The sequence below is a fragment of the Vulpes vulpes genome, chromosome 13 (assembly GCF_048418805.1).
Source record: "Vulpes vulpes isolate BD-2025 chromosome 13, VulVul3, whole genome shotgun sequence".
NCBI lineage: Eukaryota > Metazoa > Chordata > Mammalia > Carnivora > Canidae > Vulpes > Vulpes vulpes.
In genome coordinates this window covers 133512288-133537536 of record NC_132792.1, presented here as the reverse complement: position 1 = coordinate 133537536, position 25249 = coordinate 133512288, and the positions used below count along the sequence as shown (strand labels likewise).

At 37.4% G+C, this 25249-nt stretch overlaps 1 protein-coding gene across 17 annotated transcripts in view; it reads right to left on the bottom strand.

Annotated features, from left to right (window-relative positions):
• Positions 1–25249, bottom strand: part of DNM3 (dynamin 3) — a 563024-nt gene that overhangs the window by 290847 nt on the left and 246928 nt on the right. For 10 of the 17 annotated variants that reach the window (XM_072733034.1, XM_072733032.1, XM_072733026.1 and 7 more), the window contains 2 exons: positions 10306–10357; positions 9465–9494 (listed from right to left, as the gene is read on the bottom strand). In XM_072733034.1, coding sequence (XP_072589135.1) covers positions 9465–9494; positions 10306–10357 — 82 coding nt within the window. The remainder of the gene's footprint in view (positions 1–9464; positions 9495–10305; positions 10358–25249) is intronic. The other 7 variants (XM_072733029.1, XM_072733035.1, XM_072733024.1 and 4 more) reach the window with 1 other exon arrangement.

Sequence of the window (25249 nt, the reverse complement as noted above, 5' to 3'; positions counted from 1 at the left end):
TACACAAGGTTACTATTTTCTCAAAACAGAATAATAAAGAAAATAGCTTTTAAAGCTCCCATGGTCCAATTATAAAATTCTTACTTTAATAAATGATTAAAGTTCAGCATCCTGTATAGCTAAATCCCAGGTAAAAATCTTATTATAATAAGCCATTTAAAAAAAAAAAGAAAGAAGAAAAAAGAAAAAATCTGTAAGGGGCCAAAGTGTAGTGAGCTGAATACTGTCTCCCAAAATTCACATCCATCTGGAACCTCGGAATGTGACTTTATTTGGAAATAGGATGTTTGCAGATATAATTAGTTAAGGTGAAACCATACTGACTTAGAGTGGGTTCCAAATCCAATGACTGGTATCCCTAGAAGAAGAGGAGGGGGCACAGAAATAGACACATACAGAGAGTAAGAAGCCATAAGATGATGCTCAGACTGGAGTCAGCCTGCCACAAACCAAGGAGTGCCGGGAGCCGCCAGCCGCCAGGAAGAGGCAAGAAAGATTCACCTCTAGAACCTTCACAGGGAACATGACCCTAAAGACACTTTGATTTCAGACTTCTAGCCTTCCAGAACTGTGAGAGAATATATTTCTCTTGTTTTAAGTCACTCGATTTCTGGTACTTTGTTACAGCAGCCCTAGAAAACTAATACACCAAAGAAAAGGGCAGTCTCAGAATAAGTTTATACACTTAAAAATTTAAATAACAGACTACGTGGCAACAAACAACACTGTATTCCCTTAAAGGATAGAAACACACCTAGTCACAACGGATCTTATTATACATGATACATGCTAAAGCAGCTGTGATATATGCATGTATTGGCATGACAAGTTAGATTCCTACTGGCTTGAACTGCACAATTTTAGAAATGTTTCCTAAAATGCAATCTATTATATCTAATAAAATTACATTTACATTTCTTTGATAATAAGGGGCATCTATGTAATATATAATAAATACAGAGAAGCACCATATAGTCTTAAAAATATATATTGTATATATAAAAGTATATATTGTATCTTGCCACAAATCTTTGATAATTTTTAATTATTAAGTTACTTCTTCTAAAAATACAAAAAAAGCACTGAAACACCAGTATAACATTGACAGGGTTTTCATTAAAACTGGCTACCTTGAAGATCAACAGAGAGCAAAAATTAAATTCTTCCTACAAATAATGTTTTTTAAAGTACTTTTAATTAAAAGAACTTGATGAAGAAGTCTAACTGGTTCTAAAAATTTATAATATATATTCAAAAATACATTGAACTGCTTATTAGAATATTGGGGTGGAGGGTATCTTTCTTGTTCTGCACTCAGAAAGCTGTCTTCAAAAATTAATCCACAAACCATTATGGATATGCAGAATTCATTGTTGCTTTGTAGCAATCTTCCCATTTCCAAAGGAGGAGAAGGCTCAATTAGAAAATAAAAGCAATTATTTTAACTATCTTTCTTTCTTTTTTTTAAAGATTTTTTTTAAATTTATTTATTCATGAGAGACACAGAGAGAGAGGCAGAGACATAGGCAGAGAGAGAGGCAGGCTCCATGCAGGGAGCCTGATGTAGGACTGGATCCCGGGACTCCAAGACCACGCCCTGGGCCGAACCTCTGAGCCATCCAGGGATCTCCCTTAACTATCTTTCTTAAAGACAAACAAAATAATACAAATATACAGCAATAACAATAATAACAAGCACTTTATATAGGGCTTACTATCAACCAAGCCCTGCTGTAGGTACCTAACTTGTATTATCTCATTTAATACTTACAAAAACCTCATAAAGCAGTTACTATTTTTATCACCTTATTTAGAAACCTGAGGAACAGGAAGTTAAATATTTGCTCCTGGCCACACACAGTGGCTTCAGAGTTCTAGCTCTGAAGAACCACTGCATTATACTACCTCTCAATACAGTCTACAGAAATGTTTTTTGGAAAGAAAGAGGAAAATGAAGGGGGAGAGAAAATCAGAGGATGAACTGGGAAAAAAAAACAAAACAAAACCATTAATCAGTAAATAAACCATAGGGTTTTAATAATGCGGTATTAACCATGTTATATTTCTTTAAGAAGAAAATATACCTAAGAATCCTATTATCCAAATGAAATTGTTGTGAAGACAAACAATGCTCAGCAAGTACCTGCAGCCATCATCTCTAATACACATCCTCCAGGGTCTATTCCCTCTTCTTTCAACAATAGTTCAGACTGTTGTCAGAGGAGCCCAGCCCAGCCCTACTCCTTAGGCCGTGGCCCGAGCCAATCAGTACACTTCATCCTGTGGCCCCAGGGATTGGCTCACGAATGAGCACAGATCCACACCTGATCAATCAGAGTGAACCTCAGGAGTTTTTCTGAAACTTCTGGGAGGAAGATTCATTTATTTCTGCTGGACAAAGTAGGAAATCCCCTGGAGGCTGATAGCTGTCATACTGCAGTCCTTTGAGGCCCAAGAGCAGAGCCAACAGCAAAGAAGCAAAAGTAAAAAAGGAAAGAGTTCATCCACTTCATCATGGTTCATTCCGACAGTTTGAACCATGGGTACCTTATTTCCGAAATATTCAAACATGTAAACTAATTAATTCACTTTTTTCCCCAAGGTCGTGTAAGTTAAGCTTTTCTGAAATTTACACCTGAAAGAATCCTCATCTAAGTAACAGTACCGGGAAGTCAAGTGAGTATGGGAATTGAGTGTCAGATCCCAAAGGTAGAATTAGCTAAACTGACCAGGGAAGAGAGAGGGATGGGCAGCGCCCTCTGCTGTAGCCCAGGAAGTTGGCAAACTTCCTAACCAGTTATAAATTAGCCAAGTAAACTCTCACCTCTTTTAATATTGGTCCCAAACCATGTACTTACAGAGGCTGAATAACTAGGTAACTTGGTAGGACAATTTCCGGATGTTGGGGTGTGTTGATAATCTTTTAAGACCTGTAGGGGGTCCTACAGAAAAGAGACTAGCTTTCAAGAAGGTAGGGAGGAAAAAAAAAACCCTGTTTTGATGAGAAAGGTCCTCTCTGCTTGTAGCCAACAATTCAAGAAATTTGGGAATCCAAATAATGTGGAGACCTGTAAGTTTGGGAAAGCTGAATTTCATACTCCAATCTCAAGTTAGCAATAGAAGGTACATTGGTGAAAAACAAAACAAACAGGCCCAGGACTAGGAGGTACCCTAATATTCAGGCTCCTGCAAGCACCTGCTCTGTTCCCTGCCTAAAGAAAAATTCTTCCTAATTTTACAATTACAGTTCGATGCAGTCTGGGCCAGTGAGCATGTCAGCTGTGCCTTCCTGCCCTAGATTCTGATAACTAAAGGAATGAATTATCAGCCATGTAATCCTCATGGCTTCAATATATCCTAGGCCTTAAATCTCGGAAATTTTATCCCCATTTCTCTTCAGCTGCCCATGGCTTCTGAGGACAAACATATTCTACCAATATCCACAGTTATCATTTGTCATTCTCCTTCTCCAAATATCTGCTCCTTCTTATTCTAATAACCCCTGTGACTTCCAGGGGCATTCTCTTGCTAGCCTTGAGATACAACGTCCCACTCCCTGATGTCACCCTCCAATCCTACCACCTTTTCCTCATCATCCTGGTATGTTAGTTTCCTTTTATCTGAGGTTTTGCTTTCTGTGGTTTTGGTTATCCACGGTCAACTGCAGCCCAGAAGCAGATGAGCCTCCTTCTCATGCTATACCACGGTGCCTGTGTCATTCACCTCACTTCTCATCACAGAGGCATTTTATCATCCCACATCATCACAGGAAGGATGACTACAGTATAGTAAGATATTTCGAGAGAGACCACATTCACACAACTTTTATTATGGTATATTGCTATAATTATTTTAATTTATTACTTATTGTTATTCTCTTGCTGTGCCTAATTTATAAATTAAACTTTATCACAGGTATGTATAGAAAAAACACATATACGTAGGGTTTGGTACTACGCATAATGTCAGGCATTCATCGGGGCTCTTGGAGTGGGTCCCCCACAGATAAAAGGGAACTACTGTACACTCTTTCTCCAATTTCAGTAAACTCTTCATTCCTCTGGCTTGCTCATTTCCTTTCCGTTCTCAGTCCACACCATCTTTTGTCTTTTTTTTTATTCTGGGCACAAGTTCAGATTATATTTTTCTGTTTCCCCAAGGCCAAATGATTGACTTCTGATCAATCAATGGAATGGAAATGTGTGACACTTTCAGGCTTGTCCTTAAAAACTTCCTTCAGGGATCCCTGGGTGGCGCAGCGGTTTGGCGCCTGCCTTTGGCCCAGGGCGCGATCCTGGAGACCCGGGATCGAGTCCCACATCGGGCTCCCGGTGCATGGAGCCTGTTTCTCTCTCTGCCTGTGTCTCTGCCTCTCTCTCTCTCTCTTTGTGTGACTATCAAAAATAAATAAAAATTAAAAAACAAAAAAAAACAAAAAAAAACCTTCCTTCACTCAGGCTTATTCCTCTTCCCCATGTGCTGGAAGAATAAAGAGGATTCTAAAGTCCATGGGCCAACCATGTAAAGCGGGATGCCCCCCACCTCCTACCACCAGCACCTCAGTGATCTTCACTGAATTAAATTGTTGTTTGTTAAGCTATGGAGTTGACCTCTGGGGTGGAATTGGGATTGAACTGAAACTCTGGGATTGTTCGATATTTGGTTAACGTTTCCTAACTAATACAGCAATCAAAACTATTCATATGAGATTATACAATCCTTTATTTAAACCTATCTTCTCAAAACTTCCCTTCTGTTCCCTTGACTACATTTGCTGCCTCCCTGGAAAAAACTCAGCTCAGCTCAATTCCATTGTCTGGTTTCTCAACTTTATTTTAGCTGAAAGGTACAAAAGTAATGCTACCTTTTAGCTATAGAGTAGAAGAGTCATTCACAAGACCAAAAGGACTGGTAATGACTCAGGTGACCCCCAGCACCTCACAGGACCTCCTACCAGTCCACTTATTTTGACAACTTCCCCAATGATTCTTGATCTCTAGGAACATTCAATATTAACTGGTCATTCCCCCGCCTTGAACCGATCTCTTGTGTTGGCTCTCACCATACCGTTTTCCAAGTCTGCCTACCTCTCTTTTACTCCTTAGATTCCTTCTCAGCTTCTCATTCTGCCCCAACTCTTTATTTCTCCATTAGCCTTTAAATCCTGTATTTTCTTCCATGCTTTTATCCACTGGAGGCAATTTCATCTACTTCCATGATTTCAACTACCATGTATACATTGAGAGCTGTAAAACATATTTCCAGTCCAGACAAGTCTTGAAATTTAACCTATTGACATCTCCGATAGGCACCAAAAAATGTATCTGAAACTGAAATCATCACCTTTTCCCCTAAAATCTGCTTCTTCCCCTGCACTCCCTTTGTCAGGGTATGTCCTGAGCCATTGCCTGGAAAGAGAACTCCCTCCTCCCAATTCCACAACTATTTATAACTCTTCCTACCCTCTAAATGTATTTTGGATCTTTCCTGTCTACATACCAGTTGCTACCAACATTTGTATTTTACCTGAATCATTTGAAAAACATCTTCACCAATTTCTACATTTCTAGTTTTACTCCTCCAAATCATCCCATATGGCCGACACACAATCTTTCCACCATACAAGTCAGATGATATCCCTTCCCTAAAAACTCTTCAATGGCTTCCTACTACCTTTGAGATAAATAGTTCTCTTTCTCTTCTCAACTCTAGACACTTTTATCCAACAACTCTCTGGACACTTTTACTTCCTTCTCCCACAGTAAGTCATATTCAACATATCTACCCTTCCTAACTGAATCCAAATCTGAGTTTCTCACTATACTTCCTTCTCCATGGAGAGCACCATTATCTCACCTGTGCCTAAATCAGATATCTAAACAGCATTGCTGATGATGACAAGTCCTCTCCCCAACATCCAGTTCATCACAAATCCTCCTCAATGCATCAGCTTGTCCTCAAATCCAGCACAAACACCAAGCCCAGATCACCATAATCTCTTGTCTGCAACAGCCTCGTAACTCATCTCCTTTTTCTAACCTTGTCCTCCCTTCAAAACCTTTCACATACAGGCAGACTCATCTTGCTAAAATTTATGATTGTACTTGAAACCTTACAATGATACTCCATGGCTTTCAGCATCACAAAAAAAAAAAAAAAAAAAAAAAAACCACTTCAGTAGAGCTGAGGCCCTAGTGAAGGAAGATGAAAAAATAATTAACAACATAAGAAGATAATAGATAATGTCAAGACACAAGAGGGGAAGGTGATTTTAGATCTAATGGTCAGGGCCAGTATATTCCCGAAGTGACATTTCAATGTGACCTGAAGGACCAGAAGGAAGTTGCCTTGAAAAAAAAAGAGGTAGACTTCAGTTTGTTTACTTACCATCATCCCCCATGGGCTGTGAGGTCCCTGAGGATAGGACCCATGAATTATTCATCTTCCAGTTCTAAACATCTACCACATTTTTTATGCTCTTAGGTTTTGAATACTTTTTTTTAAATATTTTTTTTAAAATTTATATTTATTTATGATAGTCACAGAGAGAGAGAAAGAGAGAGAGAGGCAGAGACACAGGCAGAGAGAGAAGCAGGCTCCATGCACTGGGAGCCCGACGTGGGATTCGATCCCGGGTCTCCAGGATCGCGCCCTGGGCCAAAGGCAGGCGCCAAACCACTGCGCCACCCAGGGATCCCAGGTTTTGAATACTTATTTGATGAGTGAAGGGATGAATGAAGGTTGCATTTAAATTATCGGGAAGTGTAACTGTAAGCTAATCGTGTGCTCACATTTTTTTGTACAAATGTTGACATCAACTTGTGGAAATTTCAAGCCAACAAATTTCTGGGCAGCCATAAATGAACAAGATAGTCTTTAAAGAGGGGTTTTGTTTTCCTTAAATCCTTCTAAAATATTTCAGAGCAGACTCGTACAGCAGGATCTTTTATAACCAGGAGCCCAAAGGGAATATCACAATGGATGAACCATCATAGCAGAGGGTATTTCAGCCCCACCAACCATAAAAAGCAGCATCAGTTAACAGTCTGGGCTCCAAGGGTCCCTGGCTTTGAGCTTCTTAATCGGCAAAAACTTTTTATACAAATTCAAATCAACCTCAGACATTCAGATTCATAAAGAAAATGATTTCAAATAGGTATGGTTCGTTTCTGCTAAGTAGCAAAAAGTAATAAAAGATTTTCTAAAATATACTGTACTGCATGTAATTACAGAACTTGATCCTGGAATATAAGATATTTAGGTTCATAACCCCTTAATTGCAAAGTAAAAGGTTTGGGGGGTTTTTTAATTTTTTTTTAAGATTTTATTTATTTATTCATAAGAGACACATAGAGACAGGCAGAGACATAGGTAGAGTGAGAAGCAGGCTCCCTGCAGGGAGCCTGATGCAGGACTCGATCCCAGGACGCCTGGATCACAACCTGAGCTGAAGGCAGACATTCAACCACCGAGCCACCCAGGTGTCCAAAAGGTTTTTGTTTAAAACAAATAGGGGCACCTAGGTGGCTCAATCAGGTAAGCAGCAACTCCTGATTTCAGCTCAGGTCATGATCTCAGAATGGTGAGATCAAGCCCTGTGTTGTGCTCTGCACTGGGCCTGGAGCTTGCTTAAGATTCTCTTTCTCCCTCTGATCTGCCCCTCCCCTGCCTCTCTCTCTCTCTCTCTTTCCTTCTCTAAAAACATTTAAAATAGAAAAGTAAAACAAATAAACAAAACAAAACAAAAATTTAGCAGCAAAATATAACCTGATATGAAAATGTTTATCTCTCATTTAATCCACTTAGTGTAATGATTGTTCATTTGCTTTAATGAAGAAACATAACGTGTTTAATTAAAGGGTGCTGACTCTTGACCCCACATGAATATTGGGTAATATAGGATATATGTGATATATTTTTCTTCTAAAATCCAAAAATATATTTTTCTTCTAAAATCCAAAAAATATACTTTTCTTCTAAAATCCAAAAAATTCTGACATTAATGGCACAGCTGGCCCCAAGTGTTTTGGGTAGGGATCTATATTCTATTATAAGACTCACCCAATTCTATTATCTTGAATTAAAGACTTCCATACTGTGTGGGCTTTGAAGTACTCAATGAAAGTAAAGTCACAGAAACACAATTAGCATTATTTCAGCATTTGGAAGCAATATATAATCGAAAACTGTTCTGAATTTCCTTTCAGATTGGTTTTAAAATATGCATTCATGCCACTATACTATTGCTTTTCCAATAAATATAAACTTCTGTGAGCTAGAGCTTCTGATCATGAAGAAAGTTTTATGTATAAATCCATGACACATCAAGCCATAATCTGGGCATTGCAATCTTCAGAATAATTTGCCAAAGCTTCTAATTTCCCCAAACGTTTCATTGTTCTCATTTTATAACTTTTGTAATTTTCTTACATTTTTATATTTTTCTTCCGAAAGTTTCAAGAACAGCACCTGCCTGCTGAGAGCAAGGGAAATACTGTTTGCAGGGCACACATCCAGTACCCAGATGCAAACCTCTTTATGGAAATTACTTCTAATTCTCACAATCATCCTACAGATATATTTTTTATTCTTGTTTTCTATTCTTTTCATCATACAACTGAGCAAACTCAGGTTCAGTTTGTCCCAGGTCACAGTGCTACTAAGTGACAGAGCAGAATTTGAACCCAGTAATGTCTAGTTCCAAAGTCTTTCTTCCAAAACGTCAGGGGCAAATAATTGGCCCAGGCTCCAATCTCATTCTCAACTTGAGCACAACTGAGAAAAGACTTTAGGGCTGCTTCATCTGTGGTACAAATGGGAGCGTAATGTTGTTGTTGTTTAATGCCTATGCCAGTAATTTTATAGTATCTCTACACTTCCATAAAATGAAGATAGAATATCTGGTTTTAAAAGATTCAACTTTAAAGGCATATAAGATAACAATCGATGTGATTTTGGTTTTGTTTTATTTTTTAATGAATACACATAATTGAGTAGGCTTATCAACAAATACAACAAAATCAGATGTTTAATATTCACCCACCTTTTAGAAGCACCAACTACATTTATTGGAAATATGATCATACAAGTTGTAGAGAAAGGCTTACGCCTCATAACAACATAGCACAAAGAGACAGAGATGAAGATCATTAATGATTTTAATTATTTTAAGGCCCATTAAAATTAGAGAAATATCAAAGCACCCACAATGTTAAGGGTTTATTATTATAGCATTTTAGAGTTAACTAGTTCATACCTTTCAATCACAGCAAGTTATTAGCAGTGAAGGGATGAACCCTCTTAAGAGGATTTTTATTTCAATGATACAGTGTTACGGACAAGACAACCTAAGTTTAAAAAAATTAGTAGCAAGCGCTAGTTGAGTTAATCAGTTAAAGACAAACTGTGCCCTTGGGAAGCTAAATGAAAAAGCAACAGTAAAGCTTACAGAACTTAGCTCGTACAATTTGCCTTGAAGGCGGAAGATTGGTTCCCTGAAATAGCAAAGAATTATATGCTTTAGTTCAGAAAAAAGTTTTTAAAATAAAGTCTGTTATTACCTCTTCTCCTTTCAAAACAATGGAAAAAATTCTAGAGCAGAGGTTTCAATTTGTTCAATAATTGTACCTCTGAATTTAAAAAAAACGTAAAATCATCATTGTTTTGACTTGAAAAGAAATAACAATACAAATATTCATTATCACATAAAACATAAAAGAAACAGCAAACTGTCAGAGTTAATGCAATCTCTGCAGAGCGCTATTAGTTAGAGACAGCGGGTCAGCCCAAAACACAAAAACCTAAAAGATCAGATCTTCTTAGGAATTAACGTCTTCATTAACCAACAGGAATTTTTTGTGGCAGAGATTCAATCCAACAACTGCCATCTTTATGAGCTGTCCCTTCACTGTTACCAAGCTGTGCAAATGTGTGAACTAGTCAGCAGCACCAGAAGCTCATGCAACTACTCACCGTATTTTAAACTTGAACTGACTCACAGATTTGATGTTAAATCAAGTTTAGGGGTAACATAAGCAAGCAAAGTAGGACACAAAGAGTCAATTGTGAAAAGCAGAGCAAATAGCAGAAAAGTTATCTAAAATAAATCATAAAGTGCATAAAATAGCAAAAATAAATAAATAAATAAAATGCAACACACTCCAAAAACCTTACAAGCAAAAACAAAACAAAAAGCTGCATTTTCAGCAAAGTTTGCACACGATTATTTTGCATTAAAAAATAATCAAGCGACTGAGTTCCAATTCTCTGGGGCAGGCATGCACTGATTATTCTAAAAATTCCTACCTGATTTCCAATTGTGTTTTTCTTGTGAACCTGACTGCTCCTCTGCTGAGCACTGAGAAAAGCAAAGGAGACCATCGCTGAAGAAACTCATAAGATTTTTTTTGGAACAAGTAACACATATTAAAATATATACAGGTTTTCAAAATGTATCAACAACTCAGGCAGACCAAATACAAAAAATCCAGGCCAGTTTAAGTCTGGAAGCAAGACCAACTCAGGGGAATTAGTACCAATTAACCACACCAAACCATAAACATAAATCACAGGATAAAAAGTTGTATTGCCACATTAATCACATGAGTCTGTGCAGGACTTGGGGTATTCTAGGAGGTATACAGAATAGCTGTAGTGAAAATGAACGGTTCACATTCATTGAGTATGTTATGTTCTAAGTGTTTTACAGGTATTAGTGACTTTGATTTAAATTTTTATTTTAACTCCATGAAGTAGTTACTATTATTCTTCTCATTTTATAGGAGGAGAGAATGAGTCACAGAGAAGCAAAGTGGCTTTCCAAAAGTTCCTCAGCTAATAAGTGGTGGTATCAAGTCGTCTGATTCCAGATCCCAAACTCATGCTATTACCCAGTTTCACTGCTTTGAATTCCACAACATTCTGACAGTTCCCATAGTGATCTCCAGCTTGGACCTATATCCCCTAACTCCAGACTCATAAGTGTTTTGGACAATTCACCCTCTCCATTTGGATATCTAATGGGCATCTCAAATGTAATAGGCCAAAACTGAACTTGTGATCTCCTTCCTAAAACCTGCTCCACCGCAATTTTCCCCTCCTCAGGGGCAATTCCATATTTCCAAGTGCTTAAGCCAAAATCCTTGTTTTCTCTCACACTCCATATCCAATCATGACCAAATGCTATTGACTCTACTTTTTTAAATGTATTCAAAATTCAGGTGACTGGTGGCTTGGTTGGTTAAGTGTCCAACTCTTGGTTTCAGCTAAGGTCATGATCTCGGGATCATTAGATCAAGCTCCACATTGGGCTCCATGCTCAATGGGAAGTCTGCTGGAGATTCTCTCTCTACCTTTCCCCCACTAATACTCCTATTTTATCTCTCAAATAAATAAATAAATGTTTAAAATAAAGTAAAATTTATTTAAAATTCAACATTTTGGGGCACCTGGCTGGCTCAGTTGGTGGAGCATGTCGACTCTTGATCTTGAGATTATAGATTCAAGTCCCATGATGGCTTTACTTTTACTTAAAAGTAAAATCTTTTAAAAATTAATTAATTTACTTAATTAAATAAAATTCAACATCTTTTTACCACTCCCAATTGTTACCACATTAGTCCAAGCCATGGTTATCTTATTGTTTTGATCACCTATTTTGGTCTCTGCTTCCACACTTGTCCCCCAAACATCAATCCTTAACACAGAGGCCAAAGTGATCCTTTTTTTAAAAAAGGGAACTTTCTGCCATTCTTCTGCTCAAAACATTCTATACTATTATGCAATACTATTCTACCCAGGGTGAAAGTCCTTACCATGGTCCATAGGCCCTACTCAACTGACTTCTCACCCTCTACCTCTTTAAATCATCTACTCTCCCCAACTTGTTCATGGGAGAGGTCCAGCCACACAGACTCCTTTCTTTTTTTCGGACCTGCCAAGCATGCTCCCACCTCAAAACCTTTATGCTACCTATTCCCTTTGTCTAGAATATGCATCCTCCATACATCAGCATGGCTCTCAGCATCATCTCTTTGAAGTCTTTTTTCAAATTTATCTTTTCAGTGAGACCTACCATGATGACCCTATTCAAAATTGCATCCCTCCCTTCCAGTACTCTCATCCTCTTTATACTGTTCTATTTTTCTCCATAGCACTTTATGCCTTCAAATATACTATATAGTTTACTGATTTTTGTGTGTATTATTTTCTGTCTTCTTCCATTACAACATAAGCTCTTGTGAGCAAGGGGTTTTGTCTGTTCCATGCCCCCAGTGCCTAGAAACTATGTGGCACCCAATTGGCTTCAACAAGCATCTGTTGAATAAGAAGTCCAATGAGATTGGTATCATTACAACATGAACATAGAGGGATTAAGAGCTAGATATGACCCCAAAAATTTAACTCCAGAGCCCAGATATTTATGTGCTATGTTATTCTATCTCTCAAAAGAATGAAGGCTTTGAGTAAACACTTACTGATACAAGAAATCACAAGTCATTGTGGTAATTCTGAAAAGCAGACCCTCTCATTAGTTGTTTAATAGTTTTTAGAAGCTGTTTTAGTGATGAAATAGTTTAAAATAGAGAAAATGTAGATTAAAGTCATTAATCAGCCATTTAAAGTGATGGGATATTGTGGTTCAGTAGCAGATCACAAATCACACATTTAGAACAGCTGTTCAAAATAGTAATCTCCTATAATCTACTGTGATGATTTAAGCTGCTTCTCTTCACTCTCAGGAAGAAACATATACTACATTCAAATGAGGTTGGGGGAAGGCATGAGTGGTAAAAGGGCACACAGTATTTGATTACTAAAGACATTTTATGTGTATTTTTTGTTTTGTTTTTCAATTTGCTAATTTCAGGGTCTGACCTTCTTTCCTGTTTGTTATTTTCCTAGTTTTTAGTTAAATGCTTGCTTCTCTTAGTCACTATGAAATTCATCTCTCTCCAACCATTTCTCTACATAATCCAAATCTACATTATTCGGGTTTTTGTGGTGAGGTAGTAAATACGATAAAGTTTGTGTCAGGCTGTGGCCAGGGGTCGATGTGCCCAGTGCCCTCTCGCTGCCCACCATGCCTCGAAGCATGGAGTGCATCTAAAGTATTTCTCTTCTGAGGCTTCAGATCTTGGCCATGCTTTTTTCCTCTGGGGCCTGAAGGATCCACCCCTTCAGGGAATAGTTGGGACCAGCTACTACTGTAGTGTGACCATGCCACCTTCACAACTATGGTCAACATTTCCAAGTACCATAATTGTTCAGGGTTTTCTTAAGAGGAAATGTTTTTAAGTAAATCACTTACTAGTGGTGATAATTTCAAACTATAATAGACCCACAGGTGTTTAAAGCAGGCAAACTATAGGGGACCCTTGAATTATGTGTAGATTCCCCTTAAAATCACATAGGAGAAAAATAGAACATAAAGCAAAAGTTAGAGACTGTTGATAATTCTCTGTGCAAAGAATATGGCCATACAGACCACAGTGTCATATCTAAAAGTGAGTGTATGTGTGCAGACAGAGACAAGGGGTGAGGGATTAGACTAATTTCTTAGGTTCCCCTTAGATCCAAGATTACTTGAGATGCAAAGTTATTCTCAGAAGCTTATGACCTACACAGTAGATAAAGAGATTTTCCACTGACAGAACATTTATGTACTAAATAATCATACTTAGGATCTACTATATTCTAAGAAAATGTAGTAGTAAAAAGAGATATATTTTATAAGCCAATATCCAGTATTAGTGTTAAAAAAATGGGGAGCCTGGGTGGCACAGTTGGTTGAGCATCTGACTCTTGGTTTCAGCTCAGGTCATGATTTCAGGGTTGTGAGATCAAGCCCTGTGTTGGGCTCGATGCTTATCACAGAGTTTGCTTCAGATTCTCTCTCTCCCACTCCCTCTGCCCCTCCTGCTTATGTTCTCTCTCTCTCTCTCTCAAATAAATCATCAATAAATCTTTTTTAAAAAGCCCAAATCCTAAATTAACTTTACTTTTGACCTAAAGAATAATCTTTTCACAGCAACTGGCCCCATAAAGACAAAGATACTTATTAAAGATGTATTTAGTACTTGAAGTTACTACATAAGCAGCACAATAAAAAATAAACTGTCTAGTTATAAAACATTCTTTATCATAATTTTTATGTATGCTGTGATGATTGAACTAAAAACATTTTAAAATATTTATTTAAAAATGGGAGGACTCCTGGGAAAACAGCAGAGTAGGAGGATCCCAAGTTCATTTGGTCCAAGGAACACACCTGGATAACAGCCACATCAGTGCAACCACAGCAGAGAATGACCCAAAGAATGGCAGAATAGACTTTCCACAGTTCATCAGAGAGAGGATGTCATATCAAAAAATGTAGGGGGCAAAGATGCCATGGGAGCCAGACTCCTGGTAAGACTAAGCAAAAATGTGAAGGACTCCATAAGCACAGAGAAGACCTTATACCAAGGATCCCAGGCACAGGGGATCTACAGAAGGAATATAAATCCCCATAACAGCTGGCTTTGCAAACCCTTGGAACTTAACTTTGTGAGTTTTTTTTTTTTATTATTTTTTTTTTATTTTAGAACCAGTGAGACTTAACTCTGGAACTTAAAAAATTGGCAGACTCAACTCTGGGAGCTATGGAGAGAGATAAGAATCTGAATCCCTGCCCCTAATGAGACAGTACAATAAACAATCCCACCTAGATACAGCATAGAAGCAGCAGTTTGAAAAGGCACAAGGTTATGGGAAGGAGATTTATTTACTAATTTCAGAATGCATGCTAGAGGGGCAGAGATCTTTAGGAGAGTTCTCCAAGAACAAAAGAGCTATAAAATGCCATTTCTTCCTACCTGCCTACCCCTACCCGAAGCCTAGATCTTGACATCTTGATCAGACATCTTGGAAACCAGCTTCAATACCCTCCACCTACCTTGCTGACACTGTGCACCCCACCCCTGCATTCTCTTGTGAATTCACCCCATCTAACCCACTCCACTCTGTAGGAGTCCTCCTAAAGTGGCTCCTACTGCATCTCATCCTGCAAGCAGCCCCAACAGGGACTGGCACCACTCCAAAGTGACTCCTGTCCTGGTGAGAGAGGAAGATAACCACACTCCAATTCCACTGCAGCCCTAGCAGCCTGGCCTTACAACTGACAGTGTAGAGAGAGTGCCCTGCTGATCAGTACATTTGCAGCCCCAATGGTATGGGGGAAGGTATCTGTCTAACTGCCAGCCCCACCCACCAATAAAAACCTCCAGGGTGGCAGCACAGAGAGAAAGCCCTGCAGTTTGGGGTCACTTTGCAATCCTGACAAACAGGCTGAGAGGGCAGGCCTCTGGTCTGACTGCCCCATCACCCAACTACAGCCCACAGGCACCCCTGGCTGGCCCCTTAACAGCACAGGGACCAAATTTTGCCCACAACAGGTAAAGTGAGCCATTGCAGTTGACTGGACTGAAGGCAAAGAATGCTGCCACAATATTAGGGCACATGAAACCCACACAGGAGACACCTCTGGAGTGCCTGGTTCTGCTGAACAGAAGATGTTGTACTACAGGGCACCACAGGCTTCTACCTCATAAAACTACTACTTTCAAGATCCAGGAGACATAACTGCTTTTCCTAATACATAGAAACACAGACAAAATGAGGAGACAGAGGAATATGTCACAAATGAAAGAACAGGACAAAATCACCAGGAACAGAGCTAAATGAAACAAAGACAAGAATATGCCTGATTAAAAAAAAAAATCAAGGTAATTACACCTACTGGACTTGAGAAAAAAAATGGAGGATCTAGTGAGACCTTCAACAAAAAGATAGAAGATATAAAAAAAAAAACAATCAGATGAAGAACTCAATAAATGAAATAAAAAATACACTAAAGGAATCAAAAGTACAGTTGAGGAGGCAGAAGAATGGATCAGCGAGCTGGAAGACAGAGTACTGGAAAGAAACTAAAATGAACAGAAAAAAAAAAAGAATAACAAAAAATGAGAATAGGTTAAGGGAACTCATCAAGCATAATAACATTTGCATTTTGGGATCCCAGAAAGAGAAAAGAGAAAGGAAGGAGAAAATTTATTTTAAAAATTAATAGCTCTAGGGATCCCTGGGTGGCGCAGCGGTTTGACGCCTGCCTTTGGCCCAGGGCGCGATCCTGGAGACCCGGGATCGAATCCCACATCGGGCTCCCGGTGCATGGAGCCTGCTTCTCCCTCTGCCTACGTCTCTGCCTCTCTCTCTCTCTCTGTGACTATCATAAATAAATAAAAATTTTAAAAAAAATGTTTAAAAAAATAAAAATAAAAAAAAAAAATAAAAATTAATAGCTCTAAACTTCCCTAATCTATGAAGGGAAATGGGTATCTGATTGCAGGAGGCACAGAGAGCCTCCAATAAAAATCAACCCAAGAAGGTCCACCTCAATACACATAATAATTAAAATGGCAAAAAATAGTGATAAAGAGAGAAGTTTAAAAGCAGCAAGAGAAAAGAAAACATTTATTTTTTTTAAAGATTTTACTTATTCATTCATGAGAGACATAGAGAAAGAGAGAGGCAGAGACACAGGCAGAGGGAGAAGCAGGCTCCATGCAGAGAGCCCAACACGGGACTCGATCCTGGGTCTCCAGGATCAGGCCCTGGGCTGAAGGCGGCACTAAACCACTGAGCTACCCAGGCTGCCCCAAGAAAACATTTACATACAAGGGAAACCCCTAAGGCTCAGCTGATTTCTTTCAGCAGAAACTTTGCAAGCCAGAAGAGAGTGGCATGATATATTCAAAGTAATGAAAAGAAAAAAAACCTACAACCAAACATACTTTACTCAGTATGGCTATCATTCAGAATAGAAGGAGAGATAAAGAATTTCCCAGACAACAAAAGTTAAAGGAGTTCATCACAAATAAACCAGACTTACAAGAAACATTAAAGGGGATCCCTTGAATGGAAAGAAAAGGCCATACTCAGGAGTAATAAAATTGTGAAAGGAAAAGAATTTCACAGTTAAATATAAACATAATAAATGTATTAGATTAATCACTCATAAAACAAGGTTGGAGGTTAAAGCACAAAGGCAGTAAAATCAGATCTATAAAAAATCAGTGAAGAGATTCATGAAATAAGAGGAGATAAAGTATGACATCATATACATAAAACATGGGAGGGGGAGGAAAACTAGTGCTTTTAGAATGAGTTCAAACTTAAGTGACCATCAACTTAATATAGACTGCTATATGCATAAGATGTTATATATGAGTGTAAGGGCAGATGCAAATTAGAAACCTATAATACATATGCAAAAAATAAAGAGAAATCAATCTAAGCATATCACTAAAGAAAGCCATCAAACCACAAGGGAAGAGAGCAAAAGAAGTAAGGAACAGAGAACTACAAAAACAACCAGAAAACAGGTAACAAAATGGCAATTAGTAAGTACTAATCAATAATTACTTTGAATGTAAAGGACTAAATGCTCCAATCAAAAGACATTGTGTGACCGATGGATTAAAAAAAAAAAAAAGCAAGACCCATCTATGGGCTACCTATAAGAAACTTATTTCAGACCTAAAGACACAAGTAAATTGAAAGTGAAGAGATGGAAAAAGCATATACCATGTAAATGGAAGCAAAAAGAAAGATGGGATAGCAGTATTTTTATCAGACAAAATATACTTTAAAATAAAGACTGTGAATAAGAGACAAAGAAGGACACTACATAATGATAAAGGCAAAAATCCAACAAGAGGATATAACAGTTGTAAATATTTGTAGACCCAACATAAGAACTAAATACATAAAGCAACTATTAACAGACATAAAGGAAGAAACTGACAGTAATACAATACTAGGGAACTTGAACACCCCACTCACATCAGTGGATAGATGCTCCAGGCAGAATATTAACAAAGAAACAGAATCTTTGAGTGACACATTAAACTAAATGGATCTAGGGATCCCTGGGTGGCTCAGCAGTTTAGCACCTGCCTTTGGCCTAGGGCGTGATCCTGGAGTCCCAGGGTCAAGTCCCACATCAGGCTCCCTGCATGGAACCTGCTTCTCCCTCTGTGTCTTTGCCTCTCTCTCTTTCTGTGTCTCTCATGAATAAATAAAATATTTAAAAAAAAATAAATGGATCTAACAGATAAATTTGAACATTCTTTCCAAAAACACTGGAATACATTCAAGTCTACATGACACATTCTCCAGAATAGATCACATACTAGGCCACAAAACAAGGTTCAACAAATTAAAAAATATTGAAATCATATCATGGATCTTTTCTGACCACAATCATATGAAGCTAGAAGTCAATCACACCCCCCAAAAAAAAGTGCTGAAAAGAAATAACAGAATAACAGAAATAGATGGAGGCTAAATAACATGCTACTAAACAATGAATGTGTCAACCAAGAAATCAAAGAGGAAATTAAAAAATACATGGAGAGAAACGAAAATGAAAACACAGTGGTCCGAAATATTGGGGATGCAACATAAGCTGTTCAAAGAGGGAAGATTATAGCAAAGCAGGCTTACCTCAAGAAGCAAAAAAAATTTCAAATAAGCAACTTAACTTTATACCTATAGGAGCTATAAAAAGGAAAACAGAGCCTAATGCCCGTAGACGGAAGAAAATAATAAAAAACTAGAGCAGAAAAAAATGAAATCGAGACTAAAAGAACAATAAAACAGATTAATGAAGCCAAAAGTTGGTTCCTTGAAAAAATCAACAAAATTGATAAACCTTTAGTTAGACTCATTAGGAAAAGGGAGAGATCTCAAATAAATAAAATCAGAAATGAAAAATAATAGCCCACACCACAGAAATAGAAAAGATTCTAAGAGAATATTATGTAAAACTAAATGCCAACAATCTGTACAACCTTCCAAAATTGAATTAGAAAGAAACAAAATTTGAACAGACTCATTACCAGCAGTGAAATCAAATCAGTAATTAAAACAAAACAAAACAAAAACAAAAACAAAACCCCCTCCTCCCAAAAAACAAAAGTCCAAGACCAGATGGCTTCACAGGTGAATTCTACCAAACATTTAAAGTAGAGTTAATACCTATTCTTCTCGTAATATTCCAAATAATAGAGGAGGAAGGAAAGCATCCAAATTTATTCTGAGGCCAGCATTATCCTGATACTAAAACCAGATAAAAACACTACAAAAAAGAATACTACAGGCCAATATTTCTGATGAACATAGATGCAGAAATCCTCAACAAAATATTAGCAAATCAAATCCATCAATACATTAAAAAAATCATTCACCATGATGAAGCAGGATTTATCTATTTCAGGGATGCAAAGGTAGTTCAGTATTCACAAATCAATCAACGTGGTACATCACATTGACAAGAGAAAAGAGATAAACCATATAATCACCTCACTAGATGCAGAAAAAGCATCTGACAAACTACAACATCCATTCATAATAAAAACCTCTCAACAAGGTAGGTTTAGAGGGAATATACCTCAACGTAATAAAGTCCTTATATGAAAAACACACAGCTAACATTATAGTCAATGGTGAAAAACCAAGAGCTCCTCCTCTAAAAGCAGGAACAAGATCAGGATGTCCACTCTCATCACTTTTGTTCAACATAGTACTGGAAGTTTGAACCACAGCAATCAGACAAGAAAAGGAAGTAAAAGCCATCCAGATTGGTTAGGAGGAAGTAAAGCTGTCATTATTGGCAGATGACATGATACTATATATAGAAAACCTTAAAGAATCCACAAAAAAACTACTAGAACTAATACACAAATTCAATAGACTTGGGATAAAAAGTTAATATGTGAAAATCTGTTGTGTTTCTATACACTAATAATGAAATGGCAAAAAAGAGAAATTAAGAAAACATTTACAATTTACATCATTTACAATTGAACCAAAAAGAATAAAATACTGGAGGTGCCTAGATGGCTCAAGTTGGTTAAGCATCTGACCCTTGATTTCAGTTCAGGTCATAAGTTCAGGGTCATGGGATGGAGGCCTGCATCAGGCTCTGTGCTGGGCATGGAGCCTGTGTATGATTCTTTCTCTCCATCTGCCCTTACCCCCTGCTCTCAAAAATAGGAATAAACTTAACTACAGTGATGCTCATGGATCAGAAGAACCAATATTGTTTAAATGTCCATACTACCCAAAGTAATCTACACATTTCATGCAATCCCTATCAAAATATCAACAATATTTTTCATATAACTAGAACAAATATTACTAACACTTGTATGAAATAACAAAAGACTCCAAATAGCCAAAGCAATCTTGAGAAAGAAAAAGAAAGATGGAAGTGTCACAATCCTAGGTTTTAAGATACACTACAAAGGTGTAATCATCAAAACAGTATGGGACAGGCACAAAAATAGATACATATATCAGTGGAACAGAAAAGAGAGGCCAGAAATAAACCTATGTTTTTATGGTTACCTGATCTATAACAAAGGAGACAGGAATTTACAATGGGAAAAAGATAGTTTCTTTGACAAATAGCGTTGGGAAAACTAGACAGCTGCAGGCAAAAGAATGAAACTGGATCACTTTCTTACATCATACACAAAAATAAACTCAAAATGGATTAAATACCTAACTGTGAGACCTGAAACCATAAAATTCCTAGAAAAAAACATAGGTGCTAATTTCTTTGACATCTACCATAGAAACATATTTTCTAGATATGTCTCCTTTGGCAAGGGACACAAAGGCAAAATTAAACTATTGGGACTATGCCAAAATGAAAAGCTTTTGCACAGCAAAGGAAATCATCAACAAATGAAAAGAAAAACTACTGAATAGGAGGACATATTGTAAATGATATATTCAATTATAGGTACATATACAAAATATATAACGGAACTTATACAACTCAACACCCAAAAACCAAATAATCCAATTTTTAAAAGGGCAGAAGACCTGATTAGACATTTTTCCAAAGAAGATATAGAGATAGCCAAAGGACACATAAAAAGATTTTCAAAATAACTAATCATCAGGGAAATGCTAATCAAAACCACAATATGATATCACCCACACCTGTCAGAATGGATAAAATAAAAAACAGAAGAAATAACAAGTGTTGGCAAAGATGAAAAGAAAAAGGAAACCTCATGCACTGCTGGTGGGAATGTAACCTGGTGCAGCCGCTGAGGAAAACAGTATGGAAGTCCCTCAAAAAATTTAAAATAGAATTACCATATGATCCAGTAATCCCATGAAATTACCCAACAAAAATGAAAACAATTTAAAGGATATATGCACTTTTATGTTTATTTCAGAATTATTTACAATAGCCAAGATATGCAAGCAACCCATGTGTCCATCTATAGATGTATGGCTAAAGATTTAGTATACGTACACACACACACACACACACACACACACTATGGATTATTACTCAGCCTTTAAAAAGAATGAAATCTTGTCATCTGCAACAACACAGATGGACCTCGAAAGTTATTATACTAACTGAAATAAATCAGAGAAAGACAAGTACTAAGTGATTTCACTCATATGTGGAATTAAGAAACAAAACAAATGAACAAAGATAAAAGAGACAATAAAAACATTCTTAAATACAGAGAACCAACTGGTGGTTGCCAGAGGGGAGGTTGGTGGGGGATGAGTGAAATAGATAAAAGGGATTAAGGTTACTTATCTTGACGAGCAATGAGAAATATATAGAATTGTTGAATCATTATACTATACACTTGAAAGGAATTTTTTTAAGAATTTAACACTGTATGCTAATTATACTTGAATTTTTAAAAATAAACTAAGAAAATAAATTAAGTTAAATTTAAAAATGCAAATACAAATTAAAACGTAATCATGAGAAACCATGTAAGGACCTGCAAGTTATCTTGAGCCTTTGGACATATTCTTGGTGATAGGTACTTGGATGGTTATATCCACAACATTGAAAACATACCTATATATAATGCTTTACCCTGACATAAGTCAAAAATTTTAGGGCACCAGTTATCTGCAAGACACTCTGTAGAAGATATAAACACAAATGACGTATCATCCTTGTCATCAGAAGCCTCCAATTTACCCAGTGTAGGTAGTGAGAAATATACACAAAACACAACATAGAAAAAATAAGCTCTATGAGAATAAATATGTGAGGATATAACAGAAAGCTAAAAAACAAGGTGCTTTTATTCCAAATGTAGGATATAATTACCTTATATCTTCTTATTCTGTGTGTGTTTGTTCTTAATTGTATAGATTTCTATTACACACAAGTCACTGTGGAAGGCTTTGCTAAAGCTCTAACACACATAAAACTAAATGAGGTTTATTTAGTTTAATTTTCTGAGACTTAATGATTTTAAAAGTATATAAGAGGTTTAAAATTTTGTCAAAATAAGAGCACAACTGAATTCATTCAAAGAAGAAAATTCGTATTAACTTTTAGCTCAAAAATTTTTTTTACATATTGGTTTCTATCCTTGTCCATGTGCACACACAATAAGAGATTCAAATAACAAGTGCATGCCAAGGAGGTGTGTGTCTATTTTCAAATAAGTCCTATACATAGTAATTGGTCTGAATGTTCAGAGAAAAGAAAGATTATTTTGGTCTGATGTGATCTGAGATTTTCACAGAACACTTGAAAAGAGGTTAAACTTTAATAAAGGAAGACAAGCAACTGCATTCCAAGAGAATAGGGTAGTATTAGCAAAGCCAGGAGGTAGAAAAAATGAGGCATGTAGGGAAGTTGTGGAAAGTAAAACTATTATGGCAAAATTATATAATCATAGACTCAGGTTTGTAAAATGACCTTAAAAGCCATCTAGTACAATAACTGTATGTTGAGGCCAATTATGAAGAATTTGGCCACTATATTAGAGGCAGCAAAAAGTATTCAAAGTTTCTGAGCCAGCAAATGACATGATCAAAGCAATGTTTTAGTAAAATTACCTCCCTGAAATGGGTAGTATTGACTCTGAAGCAGGGAAGATAGGAAACAGCCAGCCTAGATCCCCTCCTTCTGACTGCTGGAGTCCTGCTCAGCTTTCAGAGTCAATCAAGTACCATTTCTGGATTATGCCTTCTTAGAAATCTCCAATTATCTCTCTTTCCCATGAACTCCCAAAGCTCTTGCTCTGTGCCTGTATTATACAAACAGGACCTTGTTATAGGCAGATCTCTAACTCCCTCCAACTATGTCTGCTCCTTGATGGCTGATGATGTGTTGCATTAATCTGGGTATCTTTCCCTCTCTTACCACTGGAATTACCCAGCACAGTGTTTATAGTAGTTTCTTAAGAGATATTTATGAAAGTATGTGGTGCCTGGGTGACTCAGTTGGTTAAGTGTCTGCCTTTGGCTCAGGGGCTCCTAGGATCCAGCCCCATGTCAGGCTTTCTGCTCAGCAGAGAATCTGCTTCTCCCTCTGTGCTCTCTCTCTTTCAGTCTCAAATAAATCAAATCTTTTTAAAAAAAGAAATATTCATGAAATTATATTTTGATACCAAGTTTATTTTTAACTAGATTATTAATGCTTATCTGCAATAAGAAATTTAAATAATATAAAGAAGTGTGCCATAGACATGTGCTGCAGCAAGAGTATGGTACATTGGGGCACCTGGATGGCTAGCGGTTGAGCATCTGCCCAGAGTCCTGGGATTGAGTCCTGCATCATGCTGCCCAGAGGGAGCCAGCTTCTCTCCTTGCCTATGTCTCTCATTAATAAATAAATAGAATCTTAATAAAAAAAAGAGAATGGTACCTTGAGGGGGATGCAAAAGTGGTCAGTCTGACCAGAGGATAGGGGCTAGGGGGTGGGCCAGAGAAAAACAGTGATGATAGAATAGCCTGAAGAGGTAAGCAGAAGACAGACTCCACGGGACCTTGAAAACCATACTAATGAGTTTAGACTTTATTCTGAAAGTAATAGGGAGTCCCAAAAGGAATGAGAATGAACATGCCGAGAGGCAGGGAGACTGCTATAGTAACCCAGGCAAAGGAAGACTAACTTTAGTAGTCTTAATGATGACAGGAAGAAATAGACAAATTCCAAAAATATTATAGAGGTAGAATCAAATGGACTGGGTAAAGATGGAGGGAAACAAAGATGAGGGGAAGAAAGAATAGAGAATGATGCTCAGGTTCCTGGTGTGAACAACTGGGAGTTTCCATCCACAGAGAGAGGGAACAATGGAGAGGACTAAATTCTAAGACCACATGATGAGTTTAATTTAGGAATATTTGGTTGTGGTTTCCACAGGATATACAAGTAGAGATGCCTAGTATGTAGTAGAATATGGTACACAGTCTAGGAAAAAGTTCTGGAATGGATGTCTAGGTTTAGAATAATTAGATAAAGGGGGTAACTGCAACCATTACAATGGGAGTTGTATTGGTCAGGGACAGTGCAGTAAGTGAGAAAAGAGGATCTATGAAAGAATCGTGATTAAAGAAAAAACAACAACAACAGTTTTTAAGCCATGATTGGAGGATGAAGAGCTCCAAATAAAACTGAGGAGAGGCTAGAAGAAAAAGAGGAAAGCCAGGAGATAGTTGAGCAGTGCTGCTCAAGTAAAGGGCAGCGCTCAACAAGACATGGTTATGGTATAAAATGGAAGACTCAGAATTGCCCATTGGATCAGCTGTTTTGTCTCAACCAAAAGCAGTCTCAGTACAGTAATGTGGCAGAAACAAGACTGCAGTGGGCTGAAAAGTGAAAGAGACGTGAGAAAGAAAAAAGGGAAATCTAAATGTTGACTCTACACCAACTCATAGAGGGCTCAAATAAATCAAGGAAATGGAGTCCCTCAGAGATGCAGATTCCACAGCAGACATTAGGGTGTGCCTCACCTTCCATACTATGTTTAGTTTGTAGAAGAGACTTGGAAATCAATGAAACTTTAATAGTAACCATGATAGAGAAAAAAACCAGCAAAATGGCAACATACAGACTTAAGGCAGTATAAGGAAAGAGCCCGCCCTTTATGATCCTTTGGTGATAGAGCAATTCAAGAGTTGACTGCATATTCCTAAGCCTTGGGGTTTGCTTAGCAGCAGCTAACAAAGTTATCTCCTTTTCCTCTTCTAGTAGCCACTACTGTAGGTCACCACCAAGCTGTTACCAATGAAGAACTCACAGCAGTCAGCTGGACTCACCATACTCTAGAACTCTGCTGTTCAGTACAGTTACTGGTAGCCAAATGTGGCTATTTAAATAAAAATTTTAATTAAAATTTAATTTAACTTTCATTTC